Source organism: Hyla sarda, chromosome 2 (assembly GCF_029499605.1).
Source record: "Hyla sarda isolate aHylSar1 chromosome 2, aHylSar1.hap1, whole genome shotgun sequence".
NCBI lineage: Eukaryota > Metazoa > Chordata > Amphibia > Anura > Hylidae > Hyla > Hyla sarda.
In genome coordinates, this window is record NC_079190.1 from 220,472,518 (window position 1) to 220,492,372 (window position 19,855).

Consider the following 19,855-nt stretch of genomic DNA (forward strand, 5'->3'; position numbering starts at 1 on the left):
AGCTGAAGGCACACTGGTTGCAAAACACTGAGTTTGTTACCAAACTCGGTGTTTCACAACCAGTGTGCCTCCAGCTGTTGCAAAACTACAACTCCCAGCATGCACTGATAGACCGTACATGCTGGGAGTTGTAGTTTTGCAACAGCTGGATGTTCCCCCCCCCCCAATGTGAATGTGCAGGGTACACTCACATGGGCGGAGGATTACAGTAAGTATCCGGCTGCAAGTTTGAGGTGCGGCAAAATTTCTGCCGCAGCTCAAACTGCCAGCGAGAAACTACTGTGAACCCCCGCCCATGTGACTGTACCCTAAAAACACTACACTACACTAACACACAATAAAATAAAAAGTAAAAAACACTACATATACACATACCCCTACACAGCCCCCCTCCCCAATAAAAATGAAAAACATCTGGTACGCCACTGTTTCCAAAACGGAGCCTCCAGCGGTTGCAAAACTACAACTCCCAGCATGCACTGATAGACCGTACATGCTGGGAGTTGTAGTTTTGCAACAGCTGGAAGTCCCCCCCCCCCCTAATGTGAACGTACAGGGTACACTCACATGGGCGGAGGATTACAGTAAGTATCCGGCTGCAAGTCTGAGCTGCGTCAAATTTTCTGCCGCAGCTCAAACTGCCAGCGAGAAACTACTGTGAACCCCCGCCCGTGTGACTGTACCCTAAAAACACTACACTAACACAAAATAAAATAAAAAGTAAAAAACACTACATATACACATACCCCTATACAGCCCCCCTCCCCTCCCCAATAAAAATGAAAAACGTCTGGTACGCCACTGTTTCCAAAACGGAGCCTCCAGCTGTTGCAAAACAACTACTCCCAGTATTGCCAGATAGCCGTTGACTGTCTAGGCATGCTAGGAGTTTTACAACAGCTGGAGGCACCCTGTTTGGGAATCACTGGCGTAGAATACCCCTATGTCCACCCCTATGCAAGTCCCTAATTTAGGCCTCAAATGCGCATGGCGCTCTCACTTTGGAGCCCAGTCATATTTCAAGGCAACAGTTTAGGGTCACATATGGGGTATCGCCGTACTCGGGAGAAATTGCCTAACAAATTTTGTGGGGTATTTTCTGCTATTACCCTTTTTAAAAATGTAAAATTTTTGGGGAAAACAAGCATTTTAGGTAAAAAAAATATATATTTTTTTACATATGCAAAAGTCGTGAAACACCTGTAGGGTATTAAGGTTCAAACTACCCCTTGTTACGTTCCCCGAGGGTCTAGTTTTCAAAATGGTATGCCATGTGTTTTTTTTTTGCTGTCCTGGCACCATAGGGGCTTCCTAAATGCAGCATGCCCCCAGAGCAAAATTCGCTTTCAAAAAGCCAAATGTGACTCCTTCTCTTCTGAGACCTGTAATGCGCCAGCAGAGCACTTTTCACCCCCATATGGGGTGTTTTCTGAATCGGGAGAAATTGGGCTTCAAATTTTGGGGGGTATTTTCTGCTATTACCCTTTTTAAAATTGTAAAAATTTTGGAAAACCAAGCATTTTAGGTAAAAAAAATATATATTTTTTTACATATGCAAAAGTCGTGAAACACCTGTAGGGTATTAAGGTTCACATTACCCCTTGTTACGTTCCCCGAGGGGTCTAGTTTCCAAAATGGTATGCCATGTGTTTTTTTTTTTGCTGTTCTGGCACCATAGGGGCTTCCTAAATGCGGCATGCCCCCAGAGCAAAATTTGCTTTCAAAAAGCCAAATGTGACTCCTTCTCTTCTGAGACCTGTAGTGCGCCAGCAGAGCACTTTTCACCCCCATATGGGGTGTTTTCTGAATCGGGAGAAATTGGGCTTCAAATTTTGGGGGGTATTTTCCGCTATTACCCTTTTTAAAAATGTAAACATTTTGGGAAAACAAGCATTTTAGGTAAAAAAAAAAATTTTTTTTTACATATGCAAAAGTCGTGAAACACCTGTAGGGCATTAAGGTTCACATTACCCCTTGTTACGTTCCCCGAGGGGTCTAGTTTCCAAAATGGTATGCCATGTGTTTTTTTTTGCTGTTCTGGCACCATAGGGGCTTCCTAAATGCGGCATGCCCCCAGAGCAAAATTTCCTTCAAAAAAGCCAAATGTGACTCCTTCTATTCTGAGACCTGTAGTGCGCCAGCAGAGCACTTTTCACCCCCCATGCAAGGTGTTTTCTGTATCGGGAGAAATTGGGCTTCAAATTTTTGGGGGGGGGTATTTTCTGCTATTACCCTTTTTAAAAATGTAAAATTTTTGGGAAACCAAGCATTTTAGGTAAAAAATACATATATTTTTTTTACATATGCAAAAGTCGTGAATCACCTGTAGGGTATTAAGGTTCACTTTACCCCTTGTTACGTTCCCTGAGGGGTCTAGTTTCCAAAATGGTATGCCATGTGTTTTTTTTTTGCTGTCCTGGCACCATAGGGGCTTCCTAAATGCGGCATGACCCCCAAAAACCATTTGTCGCTCCTTCCCTTCTGAGCCCTCTACTGCGCCCGCTGAAAAATTAACATAGACATATGAGGTATGTGCTTACTCGAGAGAAATTGGGTTTCAAATACAAGTAAAAATTTTCTCCTTTTTACCCCTTGCAAAAATTCAAAAATTGGGTCTACAAGAACATGCGAGTGTAAAAAAATGAAGATTTTGAATTTTCTCCTTCACTTTGCTGCTATTCCTGTGAAACACCTAAAGGGTTAATACACTTACTGAATGTCATTTTGAATACTTTGGGGGGGGGGGGGGTGTAGTTTTTATAATGGGGTCTTTTATGGGGTATTTCTAATATGAAGACCCTTCAAATCCACTTGAAACCTGAACTGGTCCCTGAAAAATAGTGAGTTTGAAAATTTTGTGAAAAATTTCAAAATTGCTGCTGAACTTTGAAGCCCTCTGGTGTCTTCCAAAAGTAAAAACTCATAAATTTTATGATGCAAACAAAGTAGACATATTGTATATGTGAACCCCAAAAAAATATATTTTGAATATCCATTTTCCTTACAAGCAGAGAGCTTCAAAGTTAGAAAAATGCTAAATTTTCATTTTTTTCATCAAATTTTGGGATTTTTCAGCAAGAAAGGATGCAAGTTACCATAAAATTTTACCACTAAGTTAAAGTAGAATATGTCACGAAAAAACAATCTCGGAATCAGAATGATAACTAAAAGCATTCCAGAGTTATTAATGTTTAAAGTGACAGTGGTCAGAATTGCAAAAAACGCTCCGGTCCTTAAGGTGTAAAATGGCCTGGTCCTTAAGGGGTTAAGGACGCAGCCCTTTTTCACCTTAAGGACTGAGCCCTTTTTTGCAATTCTCTTTTACGCTTTTACAGAATATTCTGATTCTGAGATTGTTTTTTCGTGACATATTCTACTTTATTTTGGTGGTAAATTTTCCGTGTTACTTGCATCCTTTTTTGGTGAAAAATCCCAAAATGTCATGAAAATTTTGAATTTTTCGAACTTTTGAAGCTCTCTACTTGTAAGGAAAATGGATATTCTCAATAAATTTTATTTTTATTCACAAATACAATATGTAGACTTTATGTTGGAATCATAAGATGAACATATTTTTGAAAAAAATTAGAGGGCTTCAAAGTAGAGCAGAAATTTTAAAAAATTTCATGAAAATTGTAAAATCTGAAGGGACAGATGTTACAGAACTACAACTCCCAGCATGCCTGGGCAGTCTAGGCATGCTGAGAGTTGTAGTTTGGCAACATCTGGAGGGCTACCGTTTGGGCACCACTGTAACAGTGGTCTCCAAACTGTGACCCTCCAGATGTTGCAAAACTACAACTCCCAGCATGCCCAGATGCTGGGAGTTGCAGTTTGGCCTTCCTAGTGGTTGCCACAGTAAAGATTACTTTACTTTCACTTTCATTCCCCGCCCCCCAACGTGGTTTCCCTACCTGAGCCAGGATCCAGCAGTCTCCAGCGACGATTGGGGGTCCCCAGGAATCTTCTCCTCCAGGTACCGGCCTCCATCTCAACCCACTGTCCTGCCCTGCCATTGGTCAGAATCAGTTCTGACCAATGGCAGGGGAGAGGAGGAGATCGCAGCACTGCAACCTCACTCTTAGCCCTCAGAATAATGGGGCTGTCACTGAAAGCTCTGATCATCCCTATTTTCCGGGGGATCGGGTCACCAGAGACCCGATCAGCCCGGAATAGCAGAAAATCGCATGTCTGAATTGACATGCGATTTTCTGCGATCGCCGACATGGGGGGGTCTCAGGACCCCCCTCGGCGATGTGCCGGGATGCCTGCTGAATGATTTCAGCAGGCATTCCGGTCCGGTCCCCAACCGGCTAGCGGCGGGGACCGGAATTCCCACGGCGTATGCATACGCCCCACATCCTTAAGGACTCGGGATGCAGGACATATGCATATGCCCGGCGTCCTTAAAAGGTTAATCAACTGGTGCCAGAAAGTTAAACAGATTTGTAAATGACTTCTAGTAAAAAATCTTAATCCTTACAGTACTTATCAGCTGCTGTATGCTACAGAGAAAGTTGAGTAGCTCTTTTCAGTCTGACCACAGTGCTCTTTGCTGCCACCTCTGTCCATGTCAGGAACTGTCCAGAACAGGAGATGTTTTCTATGGGGATTTGTTCCTACTCTGGACAGTTCCTGACACAGACAGAGGTGGCAGCAGAGAGCACTGTGGTCAGACAGAAAAGAACAATTCAACCTGCTCTGGAGCATGCAGCAACTGATAAGTACTGGAAGGATTAAGATTTTTATATAGAAGTAATTTACAAATCTGTTTAACTTTCTGGAGCCAGTTGATATGAAAAAAGGAGTTTTCAACCGGAGTACCCCTTTAAGAAAAAAAAAACAATGTATTTGTGACACAAAAGGAATTAGGGTATACAGACAGTTATATGGCTATATGGCATACTATTGGCATCATGGCTCCCTCTCAAAGCTGACTGCATCGGTCACTGCTAGTAAACAAAAAATGTTATGCTCACTGGAGCCTCTGCACTCAATCACTGTGAGATTGGACTTCTAAATAAAGTAAACAGAGACCAGGGCACCTACCAGAGCCTCTGCACTGGATTGCCACTGGACCAACAGATGACAAAGTGAGAAGCTAAACGATGTAGGGGTCAGTGCGCATAAGTTACGTAGTTGTGTGTAGTTTGTTGCTATACAGGCATTTCCATTTCAGGTCCAGTACTGGAGTACTTTGAATGTTTCTGCATGTATTTATTTTCTCTGTTTTGGTTCATGTTTGTGTCTTTTTTCAGCAAGCCATATACATTGCATTTTTTAAGGGGTATTCACCTTTAGTACTAATTGGTTACTTTTTAAAGGGGATCTCCACCATAAGGTGATTTTAGTACATACCTGGCAGACAGTAATGGACATGCTTAGGAAGGATCTGCGCTTGTCTTGGGGCTAAATGGCTATGTTGTGAGATTACCATAATACTGTGGCTAGCTTTTTGTGAACTTGTATTTCCTGTTTGACTTTTCTTTTTTTGACTACAAATCCCACAATTCCATTTTCCTTCCTCCCACACATCAGCCACCCCACCCATTGAAACAAAAGACCTGTGGTTTTCAATCAGGGTCCCTACAGCTGTTGCCTTAGATGCAGATTAATCCCTCCACCCATTGAAGCATACAGGCTCCCTGTCATCAGCTGACTAGTGAGTCAGGTCTCGGCCGCATTGCAAGCTGGGAAAAATCCGAGACAACAGTCATTTTGTATGCTGTTCAAAATAAATAGTGGGGTGAAAATCACAGAAGAATTGTGAGAAAACCGTCACACACAGCCCCTGTAGCATAGTCAAATAAAAAAAATTCCTAGAATACCCCTTTAACCCCTTAAGGACGCAGCCCATTTGGGCCTTAAGGATGCAGACAATTTTATTTTTACGTTTTCGATTTTTCCTCCTCGCCTTCAAAAAATCATAACTCTTTTATATTTTTATCCACAGACTAGTATGAGGGCTTGTTTTTTGCGTGACCAGTTGTCCGTTGTAATGCCATCACTCACTTTACCATAAAATGTATGGCGCAACCAAAAAAATACTATTTGTGTGGGGAAATTAAAAAGAAAACCGCAATTTTGCTAGTTTTGGAAGGTTTCGTTTTCACGACGTAAAATTTACGGTACAAATGACATGTGTTATTTATTCTGTGGGTCAATACGATTAAAATGATACCCATGATAACCTACTTTTCTATTACTGTTGCGCTTAAAATAAATCACAAACTTTTTAACCAAATTAGTACGTTTAAAATCCCCCTATTTTTAAGACCCATAACTTTTTCATTTTTCCGTATAAGCAGCGGTATGAGGGCTCATTTTTTGCGTCGTGATCTGTACTTTTTATTGATACCATATTTACTTATATAAAACTTTTCATAAAATTTTATTATTTTTTGGGGGAATAAAATGTTATAAAAAAGCAGCTATTTTGGACTTTGTTTTTTTTTTTTTTACGGTCACGCTGTTCACCGTACGGTATCATTAACATTTTATTTTAATAGTTCAGATATTTATGCATGCGGCGATACCAAATATGTATATAAAATATTTTTTTAACACTTTTTGGGGGTGAAATAGGGAAAATGGGACAATTTACGTTTTTATTGGGGAGGGGGTTTTCCACATTTTTTTTATGTATTTTTTTTTACTTTTATTTTTACACTTTAATAGTCCCCATAGGGGAATATTTATAGCAATCATTCGGTTGCTAATCCTGTTCAGTGCTATGTATAGGACATAGCACTGATCAGCATTATCGGTCATCTTCTGCTCTGGTCTGCGGGAAGGCAGATCAGAGCAGAAGATGCCGGGACGGCAGCGAAGGCAGGTGATGGGACCTCCGTCTGCCATGCTGGATGATCGGATCGCCACGGCAGTGCTGCGGGCGATGCAATAATCCATTTAAGTGACCGCGATGCTGCAGATGCCGTCATCTGTATTGATCACGTCATCTGAGGGGTTAATGGTGGACATCCGCGGGATTCCGGGTGTCCGCCATTACGGGTGGGTCCCTGGCTGTGATCAACAGCCGGGACCTGCCGCGCATGATCCGGGCATTGCTCCAATGCCTGCGGTTATGCTTAGTATGTCTGTCCTGGTGCGTTAAGTACCACGTCACCAGGACGTCGTTAAGGGGTTAACCATTGGTACTACATACCAATATTACTTTATATGCCTGTGATATACTGTATTTATTTGTAATGTCTGATACTTGTCTTTATTTGTTCCCCCAAAATTGTAAATGGCTGCAGAATCTGTTAATGCTATATAAATAAATATCATTATTATTATCAATACAATGGATACCTTTTTTTCTGCCACAGGGGTTTTACCATATGCATTTTGTAACCTGACTACACTGATGCACCTTCTTTTCATTCTGACAACTGTCACTCCTTTTATGTGGTTTTATCTATTTTCAGATCTTGAATACATTTTACAATTGTGATCACCTTTTGTTGTTTGGTGTATTTAATAAGTTCATTAATTAATATGATATAAAATAAGAAATTTCCTTTTTGACATGCAGCTATGCAGACTACCTGATACTAATAACAAAAGCCATGATGGCCACTAAATACACATAGCCACTAAGTTGGAAACCCATTCTCTTTCTTTTCAAGCAGTAAAACAAGGGATACACATGATTATGCTGTTTGAAAGAAGGGAGGCCAAAAGGTGTCAAACACGCCCCCTCCCATAGACTTGCATTGAGGGGGCATGGTGTGATGTCACGAAGGGTGTGTCCGTGACGTCATGACCCCCGCCGCCAGCACCCAGCGTTCTAAACAAACGGCGGGTGCTGCACAGAGCCTGATCGCTGGGATCCGGCGGCTGGGACCCCCGCGATCAGACATCTTATCCCCTATCCTTTGGACAGGGGATTAAATGTCTAGGGGCGGAGTACCCCTTTAAGCTCCCTCTCTTTATTTCTGTATGATTTGGAATATTTGCCATCCCCTGCGTGGGATACTCTTTACTGGTGATACCTTGTCTGCATTCGTTTGTGGGAAACCAGTTACGTGTTTTACCACAATAATATTCTTTGAAACGAATTAACTTCCACGACGTCTCCCATACTCTGCACACATAGGGAAGAGGGGATCCTTCTCCCCTAGAGTTTTACAACGCACCTTAAAGAGCAGCAGCAACAAGGAGGAAATTATAGAGTAGTAATCTAGTACTAGGATGCAACATTATACACATTATAAACTCCCCCAGTCTTCTCTGTCTTACTCTGTATCTGTAAAGCCACTCCCTGATTTGTCTGTCTCCACTCGAAGGTCTGCATGTAATATGAAACACCATAAAAAAGGAAAAAAATGCTGATGTTTGTAGAGGTAAGCCCAAGAAAAAGCCATACAAAAGTGTGGGTGAAGAAGGACTTAAAAAAGTAGGAAGTACCTTTCAGACAAATAGCCTTGGGTGTCAGCAGTTTCACCATCATCTACAACAGATGACAAAAATATGCAAATTCTGATGGTTTATTCATATTGATATACACTGATAATATAAACAATTTAGTGTCATGCAAATCACTGCATAATTAATCTAAGGATAAAAGAAAAAAAAATTTCCTATCAGTCTGTAATCACTTACCTCTTGAGCCTTTGTAATCAAAAAAGGGCCTGAAAAAACAACACACAATAGCATGATTTCCAGAACACATATCAAACATATTTATGCGCACTACACTGTCTTCGGCATAGCCGAGACTCAGTAACATTCACTATGCTGGAAAAAGACTACACTTTCAAAAGCTCCATCACTCCTAGCTTTGCAATCCCCAGAACAGCATAGTAGATTTCTAGATAAAATGTGTATGTCATATAAAAAATGTTATGACACTTTGTAGAGACATTTCAGAAGTTTGTGGGTGCTGAAATTCCCACAACAACTGCTATACCAAAGGGGCAGTGAAATATCCTGAGAGGACCACCCTTTTAAGAAGACCCCCACCCGATTTTTCTCCCATTATAGACAATGGAAGCTTCTCCTCTATAAGTAGGCCCCTCGACCCCGCCCTTTCCCCCACCCCCGCCCCTTACCCAACCAAACTCCACTTTTTGAGAAAAATTTTCAGTGGTAATCCCTTTGATAAAGGCAAATATACATTCAAATATACATGCTCTGAATAATCTAGGCAGGAGGAGGGAGGCTTTTAGAGATGGGGATGATAAAACCCACAAGTAAACTGGAGCCATGCTGGGGACCAAGACTAAGCTGGGGCAAAGACTGTGATGGGGAGTCATGCCAGGGACTAGGGTTAACTTGGGGAGCCATGTTGGGGACAAGAATTGAGATGTGGACCACTATTAAAACATGATAAAAGATAAGATTTTGGGGGGTCTTTATTATTTTAGTTTATTTGTTTGCCTACATCCTTGAAAACATCATTAGACACATTACCAACAGTCTATATACTTTTTTTCTTTTAAAGGACCACTCCCATAAAAACTACAACCTTTTGGGTGAATTTGGGTGGGCAGCTCAGGCAGGCTTTATTCATCTACACTAGCAGACATCTCCCACTGGAGAGGCAAAAATGGTTTCAGAAACCAACAAGTAGTCAGGCAAACACTTGTCCCTTTGTTCTACCACATTTCTCCATCATTTAAACCCTCTGACATGTTTTTACAGTACATCTTTACAGTATCCTGATGTATACTATACAGTTACATAGGCTTCATTGAAGTTCACATATGCCACAAAAGTGTCCCAAAGCAAGTGGTGAAACTGAAGAAAGGTATAAGTATATGATTTTTGCGAGGGAGAAGCATAAATGTATGCTTGCATAAAGCCTTTATTCCTGGGTGAAATGTTTTCAAGATATATCAGAATGTTTTTAAGTTTTTAAGTAATTTTTACCCAGTTTTTAAGCTGTGATAGCAGTAAGTAAACAAGTCCTCACCTTTTTATAGTAAAAGATATGCTGGACCTATTTTCTAAGATTTGCCGTATAGTGTGAATATCATAGTTTGATGGATTTTTAACTGCTACATCATTTGGTAGACCACAGACCATGACAGCAGTGGGGTCTTTAGCAATCTCATCATAGGGAACTGGTACTGGAGTTAATTTTCCTAAAGCTTTACCTGAAAGAAAGAAAAAGTGAGAAGTAAGACTAGCAAGCCTATAAACCAAGCATGTCAAACTCAAAGGCTAAAATGGGCCAAAAAAACAAGGTTTACATTTATGTGGGCCGCATCCAAAAAAGGACGTAGTAATGCCGGCCCTTGAATTCTGGGAGCGTGTTGTGACGTGAGTGAACGTCAATACGAGGCCCCCACATTAGGTGCAGTATAGTTCCCCCACACTAGGTGCAGTATAGTTCCCCCACATTAGGTTGGCAGTATAGTTCCCCCCACATTAGGTTGGCAGTATAGTTCCCCCACATTAGGTTGGCAGTATAGTTCCCCACACTAGGTGCAGTATAGTCCCCCACATAAGGTGCAGTATATTTCCCCACATTAGGTGCAGTAAAGTTTCCCACATTAGGTGCAGTATAGTTCCCCACATTAGGTGCAGTATAGTTCCCCACATTCGGTGCAGTATAGTTCCCCCACATTAGGTGCAGTATAGATCCCCACATTAGGTGCAGTATAGTTCCCCACATTAGGTGCCGTATAGTTCCCCCACATTAGGTGCAGTATAGTTCCCCACATTAGGTGCAGTACAGTTCCCCCACATTAGGTGCAGTACAGTTCCCTGCACATTAGCTGCAGTATAGTTCCCCACATTATGTGCAGTATAGTTCCCCCACATTAGGTGCAGTATAGTTCCCCACATTAGGTGCAGTATAGTTCCCCACATTAGGTGCAGTATAGTTCCCCACATTAGGTGCAGTATAGTTCCCCACATTAGGTGCAGTACAGTTCCCCACATTAGGTGCAGTATAGTTCCCCCACATTAGGTGCAGTATAGTTCACCCACATTAGGTGCAGTATAGTTCCCCACATTAGGTGCAGTAGATTCCCCCACAGACATACATCCTCCAGCCATATACAGTGTATGGCTGGAGGCTGTATATCTGTGTACTGCCCAACTTCTGTGCTCTGACCACTACTCGTCCTGGTCTGGCCATAGCAGTAGGTACCGGGACCGAAGGAGCGGTGGTCTGATCACCGAAGCTGACGTGCCGCTGGTCACTTGCCATGCTGTTCAACGTGCGTCTTCCACCTCCATGTTACCGCTCCTCTGCGCCTCCGTTGCTATGGGCGGACACACGGGATGTCAGTGTAGTCCCGGTGTGCGCTATCTCCCGGCGGCCCGCAGGTTTGACACCCATGCTATAAACCACTGCAGGTGTGACTGATCAAATACTGCTTTTTACAAGTTTTTATTGTATTGTATTAACATGTGTGCAGTTATCTCCCTAGGTGGCAGCTGTAGGTGGACACAATCTTATTATTTAAATCTATGCTTTTTAAAGGGAGTTGGAGCAAGATCCAGCATGTACCAATACCTTTCTTCTCAGCCAAGGCTGATACTATGTTGTGAATGTCACATGAGGATCAAAAATAGGTTACACTTGATGGACTCTTGCCCTTTTTCAATCTTATGAACTATAGGGAGATTTTTCAAAACCTGGGCAGAGGAAAAGTTGCCCATAACAACCAAACAGATTGCTTCTTTAATTCTGCACTTTTCAAAATGAAAGAAGCAATCTGATTGGTTGCTATGGGCATCTTTTCCTCTGCACAGGTTTTGATAAATCTTCCCCATATATGATACTATGTAATATTGTGTGTTACTGGCCACCGCATGCATGCATGGTTACTGTAACGGGACACGGCAGGTGGTGGATCCTCTAGGCCTGAGTGGATGATGATGTGAGCCTTGCCAGGGAGTAGAATCTAAGGTGCCGCTGGTTTTCACCAGAGCCCGCCACAAAGCGGGATGATCTTGCTGCAGCAGGTGGCACCCAGGTCGCTACCTCGGCACGACTCGTCCACTCAGGTAGCTGGTAGGTGGCGTGGCACAGAAGGAGACTGGCAGGACGTGGCAAGATGGCAGTAGGTCATGGCAGGTAACACAGGTGCAGGGGAGGTAAGGTAGCAAGGAACAGGTACACGGTAACGGACACAGGACTTTCACTATAGCACAAGGTAACCAAACATCCGGCAGGGAACAAAGGGAGGAGCTGATACTTATAACAAGAGCAAAGGTGAATACACTTAATTAAATGAATACTTGCCCTTTAAATGTAAGAGCTCCGGTGTGCGCAGGCCATAGGAGGCAGGGGCAAACGCGCTGGGGCTGCGGGAACAGAAAGACCAAGGAGGAGAGTGACGGGCTGATATTCGCATGCGGGCGCATCCCACGATGCAAATCCCAGCCCTGCCGGCAGCGGGGACATGACAAGAGAGCGCTCATGGCTAGCGTGTCTGGCCGGAGCGCAGATGTTACAGTTACGCTTACAGCAAGTAGGAAGAAAGGCAAAGTGCTCCTCAGAAGTTAGCGCCAAGGGTATGTTACATACATGTAATCATTCCACTGTCCTAGACCACCATTATTTATAGCTTAGAGTATCCTGATCAAACACCTTTTTACAGTTTTTGATATGCCATCCTGTTCCTGAGATATGAGGGTTTACAGTTTGTCTGACAATTCAGGGAAAACAAGTGTGTGATCCGGACACCCTAAGCTATTTAATGAAAATGTAATCTGATTTTTAGGGGTTGACCACAGGTCCGCTTTAATATTTAACATATTGGGCCTCATTTACTAAGAGTTTCGGGTTTTTACTAGTGGGAAAAGATGTTTCAGACATGCAGGATTCCTCTCTATTCACTATTGGGAAAAGTCGGGAAAATTTTCTGACCAGCTTTTTCTAGGTCGATATTTCCAGCCATTTACCCACAGGATTCCATAGTAAATCGGTCGGCTTGACCACGCCCCCTTTGCGACAGACCACACCCTTTTCAGGTTTGTCGGATTTTTCAGGCGCACACTGTCGCAGACATGTCTCAGAAAAAATAACCAGACAAAAACTGGTCGGTTTCAGCTTAGTAAATGAGGCCCATTCATTGAGGCAAATGGGGATATCATATGTGTAACAGCACTGCTCTTGTTAAAAGAGTGTGTATGGTATTGAAGCTCATTCCCACTAAAATTATAATGGACAAGCCAATGGACAAAAGTGGTTCCGTTTTTGGAAAAAAAACTATTATTGGCAATCCCTTTAACAGCTACAGATTGCCTTACAAGGATAGTATCAAGAAGGAAATGTCACAATGTGCAAGCAACAGTAGGGGAAACAGACAAGGCTGAGGTCTGCAAAGACAGTTTCTTATCAATATACTTAAATTAAAGGTTGGAGCTTTGTTTGCAACTAAGCTCTGATCCTCTCCTCTCCAAGCTCAATGTAGCTAGCTGCCACTATGTCTCAAATTAATACAGATATATAATGTGTGTTTCTGTCTGGTTATAAGTTATATGAGAAAATTAAATTACAGTATGGTAAACTAGCATTTGCAAGTGCCAGATGAGGAGCCAATATGTACCAAATGCCATGTGGCATTACCCATCTGTCTGTATCTTAAAGTGCACCATCTAACTGAGTGGTGTTTTCTGTTGAGAAAAATAACACATACATATATACTGTACAATAAAACCAAAAACAAGAAAAGACATTGTACCATAGCAAAGACAGAACAGATCTTCAACACATTTTTGGAAGTATTCAATCTCTGTACAGTTTGCTGCTAATCTAAATGTCTTCATTACAGGTTTTGAAGTACAGTTTTCATCCAAATTGCCTGCAAAAAAAGGACAAAAAATAAATAAAAAATTATTTTTGTGACATATCCTAATAAAGGATCAAACATCACTCAAGGACCTTCACATCACTCAACAAGGCTGAATAAACTACAGTAACACAACATAGCCTTAAAGGGGTACTCTGCCTCTAGACAACTTATCCCTTATCCAAAGGATGGGGGATAAGATGTCTGATCGCGGGGGTCCCACTGCTGGGAACCCCCACGATCTCTGCTGCGGCACTCCAGTCATCTGATGCCGGATGACTAGCGATGCGGCGCAGAGGCTTGTGACGTTGCAGCCACGCTTCCACCCCCCCTTCATCATGACACTTACCTCTCTAGCATAAGAGTTATAAGTTAAGCATATCCCAACCAGGGCTTTTGTAAATATTTTAAACTATTTGGGGTTCTCCAGTGAAAAAAATATGTTTTCATATCAACTGGTGCCAGAAAGTTAAACAGATTTGTAAATTACTTCTATTTAAAAATCTTAATCCTTCCAGTACCTATCAGCTGCTGTATACTACAAAGGGAGTTGTGTAGTCCATTCCAGTCTGACCACAGTGCTCTCTGCTGACATATCTGTCCATTTCTGGAATTGTCCAGAATAGGAGTAAATTCCCATAGCAAACCTATCCTGCACTGGACAGTTCCTGACACGGACAGTGTCAGCAGTCAAAGTCAGAGTGTCAGCAGAGAGCACTGTGTCAGCCTGGAAGGAACTAGACAACTTTCTCTGTAGTATACAGCAGCTGATAAGTATTAAATGTAAAGATTTTTTAATAGAAGTAATTTACACATCTGTTTAACTTTCTAGAACCAGTTGATTTAAAAAATATTTGGTCCACCGGAGTACCCCTTTGACTAAACTGATCTATCTCTGGAGCTCAGGAACTTCGCTGAGTGGGACCACTTACATGCTCAGAACAGCCCCACCCCATCTAAACACATCTAATGTTCCAAAAATACTCACAATACTGTATGAAATCTTGCTGGAGATCCTTTCTGGAATCAAAGAAAGCTTTTCCTTTCCTGCTGCCAACTATCAAGGCTTCTGAATCGTATACAGCGATGCATGCTACTTCTGCCTTTACCCTGGCAAACTGTTTGCACTTCAGATAGAATAGCAACATTATATGTGAAAATACATGTTACCAATATGAAAACAACAACACTGACAAAGAATTTTCTTTTGTTGTATGTATATCAGGGACAATGCTTCAATATATAGTAGAGCTGATTGTAGCTAACTTTCCATCACCTTTCACAGATTTCAGTATGTGCATAAAGATCCAGAAAACCTTCTGAATTCTTGTAATTTAATACAATAACATGCAGAGACTTGCTCCTTTGGATATCATATTTTGGAACTATTCTTTTAAAGGGGTACTCCGCCCCTTGACATATGATCCCTTATCCAAAGGATAGGGGATAAGATGTCTGGTCGTGGGGTCCTGCTGCTAGGATCTCTGTGCACCGCCTGGTGTTCAATTAGAAGGCTGGGTGCGGGCGACGGGGGTTGCGTCACATGCCCTCCCATAGACTTGCATTAAGGGGGCGTGGTGTGACAAGGGAGTGGCCATGACATCACGACCCCCTGCCGCCCGCTCCAAGAGTTCGGAACAAAATGTTCCGAACGCAGGGGCGGCAAAGTACCCCTTTAAAATAATCCTGCAAGACAGTACCACACAAAATGCCATTCAATAGCACATAGAGTTCCTACAGCTCTGTAGAAAAGAGCTCTGTATAACAGTACCACTGTGTAGCCTCCACCAAACAGTAGAGCTGTGTATATATGGCTAAAGACAGCTTAAGTTCCCTTTAGGTTAGGTAACCTCTACAATATCATTACAGTGTTCAAATAGATGGCAAAATAACACAAAGCCAATGGGCTGATTCCTGACTTCTACTGACTATGGCCTCAGAGCTCACCTCTTCCTTTGTGATAAACAGCCGTGAGGTCCATAGGTTAGAGATGTAAATCAAGCTATTTGTGCAACCATCAGTTTTACATTAGTAGGACATTAAGTTAAGGACTAGGCTAACAGCTTACCATTGACTCCAGGGATGAGATGAAATGTCTTACTGCCTCCTTGCTTTCCATCGTTTCATTGTACCCTGACGATATGGGTGATGTAAAGTTAGCCATTTTCCTGTTTGGAAGGAAAAAACGCAACTTTCAGCTTACAATATATACCATAACCAGCTAACCAACCAAAGGGGTTTGTCCAGTAAGAATTTAGTTTTTTTTGCTTTTTAAAAGGGCAAACTGGTTTAAAGGGGTTGTCCGGTGTAAAATTCTTCTACAGTAATGTCCCCAGCCTGCCTTCCTATGCTCCCTCATAGCCTCCGATATCAGGACATCCTGTCTCAGGACGGTATCTGCTGACAGTTTGCTTCACAGAGCCAGCCAAAGCTGTAGAAGTGATATCAGTTTGTCCTGCCCCTGCCTCTGAGTGGCACTATAAGTTTTCCTGACTGTAGACTTCATGCTCTACAGCTTTGGAGAAACCAATGTCACTGGCCACAGAAGGGGCGCCCTGATACCGGAACTACAAGGATACGAGGAAGGTAAAGTTTATCTGTTCTATCACAGAAAAAAAAATGCTTATACATGTTACTCATTAGGTCATGCAGATTCTTTACATGTCTTTCTCATGAGTTTAGCTTCTGTATTTGGTTTACAAAATCCCTCTAATCTGCTGCTCGCTCATTCTGACATCCACTGCTCAGGAAGGGGCATGTCCAAGGCAAGCACTGAGCAGACCCTCACTCACCATGCATTTACTTCCTCCCTGAGTCTGCTGTTCTGGGTCTCTTCATCCAATCACTGCAGGCTGCACGGTAACCCCCTTTGTTTTCAGACAGGATTCTGATAGACAGGATAGGAGTGAGCACAGAGGAGTACTAGTCCCACCCTCACTTACTCGACTTCCCAGCCTGTACTTCAGCTGGAACAAAGGAGATGCTGCAGCTGGACAGGTTTATGTTCTGAATGATATGTGGTCTTTTTTTTATAAGCCAAGATTACTATAAAAAGGAGATAAAACAAATGTATAGAATATATTAGAAAGGTAAATGTTTTGCCAAGATGTACAACATATAAAAGTTTTTTTATTCCGACAGTGCCCATTGAAAGTTTTTATTATTTTGTAAGGTAGGCAGGGAACAATACTGTAACAAAGTTTAACACATGAAAACCCCTTTAAAAACAAGCATTACTTACCTCAAAATTATCCACCACTAACATTTCATTGCTTACCAGGTTCTCAACAATCTCCATTTTCTTGTCCCACCTAAGGGGTAGGTAGTAATGCTTTTCTTTAATTTTTTACAGGGAACCTGTCAGCTCTATATCATGCTCAGATCTGCAGGCATGAACAGATAAATAAAATGGAGATTAAACAAATTATATTTCCGCCTTAGCTAATGTCAGTTTTCAAAGTTATAAAATTATGTTTTACTTCCCAGTTCAAGTGCCTTAGAGACCGGGCTGAGCTGCAGTATGCATGCCTCCTCCCTCCCTCACCCCTCCTTGCCCTGCATGATTGATGTACAGGGGTACATCAATAATGCCTCCCCTGATAAAATTTAAACCACCCACCTTTTCCTAATAAAAAAATATAATCAAGAACCCTCCACAAAACATGAGTGGTATCGCCACATGCAAAATTGTCCAAACTGCCCCACCCCAGTAACATAACACATATTTCAGTTAGGCTTCCTTTAGACACAAGTTTTTTCCAAAATAGAGGCATTCATGTATTAAAGTGTTCTCAAATGGCTTTCAACAGGTTTTGCACCTAAATTCTGATGCACAGCTCTTACACCAGAATTTGTGACAAAAAAATCTTGAAAAGAAAATCCCCCAAAATGTTTTAGCTTTTTTTTTTTTTTTTAAGTTACAATAAACAAAAAAAATAAACCATACTGTGATTATGTCATTTGTTAAAACATTTAGCATTTTTGCTGTGAATAATCATTTAGGAACTCTTCTTATTTCATAATGTCCCATTTCTCCACAAGTAACAGGAAATGTGCTCAGTCAGCATTTTCTGTCGCAATACACACACACACACAAAAAAGCCTGTGCACCAGAAAAATACTAAACACCATTATTTATTTTTAAACAATAAATACCAGAACCTGAACATCACTTAATAAACACCATTATTAATATATCAGGGCCAGTATGTATTAGTATAGGAATTTTCTATGTGTTGTTTTCCCCTGCATTTTTCCCTGCATGTACATGTTTTTTTTTTATGGCATTTTGTTTTACTTAACTTATAGGTCTATGGTAGGAAAAATGCCACAAAAAAACAAACACCAAAGCCACAGTATTCTGCCACTGAGCCAAAAACACCACTCCAGGGTAGAACTTCTTTAACCATCATCCCCGTCAGGCTGTCGGTATATAAAACAACGTATCGCCGCTCCAGTCCTCCGGGGCTGTCTTCACACGTCACACTGCAGCGATTAGCTGACCAGCATTGTGACTAGTCAACCACCAGCAACCAAGAAGACGGCACAGGAGGACTGAAGTGGCGATACTGGGGCACCACAGGAGTGGCAGCAGGTAAGTCCAGGTTGTTGTTTTATGCAGCCTGGGAATAATGGTTTAAAAAAGTTCAACACTGGAGTACCCCGTTAAGTGCATATATGTACTGTATTTATGGCACCAGGATACTGATGCTCAGCTCCACAGGACATGCCATAAATACATAGTCACAACAATAATAAATACATGGCATTGTATGTGAAATGGAAATTTCTGATATTTCAAACTAAAGTAATATTAGAATTAAAAAAATACACTTCTAGAAAAAAAACACCTACAGAAAATGAAAAGTTGTCCCTTTTGGGAGAATAGGATATGAATGATAACCACATATTACTGGACCTCTGTGAAGAATAAGCCCCGCCCCTGCGGATCCCAAGGGTGACCATAGAGCGAAACAGACAGCTTTAGTACAGCGTGTGACTGATCACATAGTATATCCCCAGTGCGCCCTGCGGACAGCCCCGGTGTGGTGTGTCTTACCTACTCCTCTTAACTTTGCAGCAGATGCTTCGCGTGTGAGGAATCTGCTGTGGCGCCACTCACCGTGCCCTGTACCATGTATATACGGCTGCCCAAGGGTTCTCTCTCACGGCCCGAACCGTTCTCGACACACAGACCTCCTAAATTGTTTCATTCTTTTTTTATTCTCCTTTGCTAGTTTAGTGTCCAGCTAGAAGGAAACACGCATGCTCATTTCCCGCGCTGCACCTTGGGAGTTGTGGTTCTTAAACACAGTAACTGATGAGCGTGATAATGATTGAGGGACTACGTATCCCAGCATCCTGTTGTAGCGACGCGACGTGCTGTACTGAAGAACAAAGCTATTGGAGCTGCAGCTGTCTCGTAGCTATGTGGAACATGGCTGTCCTGCTAGTGTACTCCGCTGCAGTCTCTGTAACCTCGTCGTGTACAGTGGGAGGCGTAGTATCTCCTCACATACACAGCCCTTCCACATTCTATATTCCTGCAGCGGCTGCTGCTTTAGGCGCAATACTGTTCTACACCAATGAGGGACTGGATAGACAACTGTACATATATATCTGTAGACTTATACAGTGGTCCCTCAAGTTACAATATTAATTGGTTCCAGGACGACCATTGTATGTTGAAACCATTGTATGTTGAGACCAGAACTCTATGGAAACCTGGTAATTGGTTCTGAAGCCCTAAAATGTCATCCAAAAATAGGAAAATGTGAGGATTAAAGAAAAATAAGTAGATAACTAATACAGATAAAGCAAGTCGTTACACATAAAAGTAAGAAAGATCTGCTGGGAGCTGTAATCACTGTCTATGTGAGTGTTTCCCAGCTAGGGTGCCTCCAGCTGTTGCAAAACTACAACTCCCAGCATGCCCGGACAGCCTTCGGCTGTCCGGGCATGCTGGTAGTTGTAGTTTTGCAACATTCTGATTCCATTCTGATTGGTCGGTTCTTCCAGCCATTGACATGTTTCGCAGATTCCATAGCATTGTATGTTGAGTCTGGTTTCAAGTTACGATGGTCCAGAAAAGACCACTG

The 19,855-nt window shown here is 42.1% G+C and overlaps 1 protein-coding gene across 10 annotated transcripts in view; it reads right to left on the reverse strand.

The window, feature by feature from the left end:
* Positions 1–19,322, reverse strand: part of GTF2I (general transcription factor IIi) — a 113,448-nt gene extending 94,126 nt beyond the window's left edge. The window contains exons 1-9 of one of the 10 annotated variants that reach the window (XM_056556428.1): positions 18,817–19,322; positions 16,999–17,140; positions 16,550–16,802; positions 15,826–15,925; positions 14,746–14,884; positions 13,650–13,769; positions 9,920–10,103; positions 8,608–8,636; positions 8,413–8,455 (exon numbers count right to left, since the gene is read on the reverse strand). In XM_056556428.1, the coding sequence (XP_056412403.1) occupies positions 8,413–8,455; positions 8,608–8,636; positions 9,920–10,103; positions 13,650–13,769; positions 14,746–14,884; positions 15,826–15,921 (611 nt within the window). In that variant the 5' untranslated portion in view covers positions 15,922–15,925; positions 16,550–16,802; positions 16,999–17,140; positions 18,817–19,322. The remainder of the gene's footprint in view (positions 1–8,412; positions 8,456–8,607; positions 8,637–9,919; positions 10,104–13,649; positions 13,770–14,745; positions 14,885–15,825; positions 15,926–16,549; positions 16,803–16,998; positions 17,141–18,816) is intronic. The other 9 variants (XM_056556427.1, XM_056556426.1, XM_056556424.1 and 6 more) reach the window with 9 other exon arrangements.
* Positions 19,323–19,855: the final 533 nt, after the last annotated feature.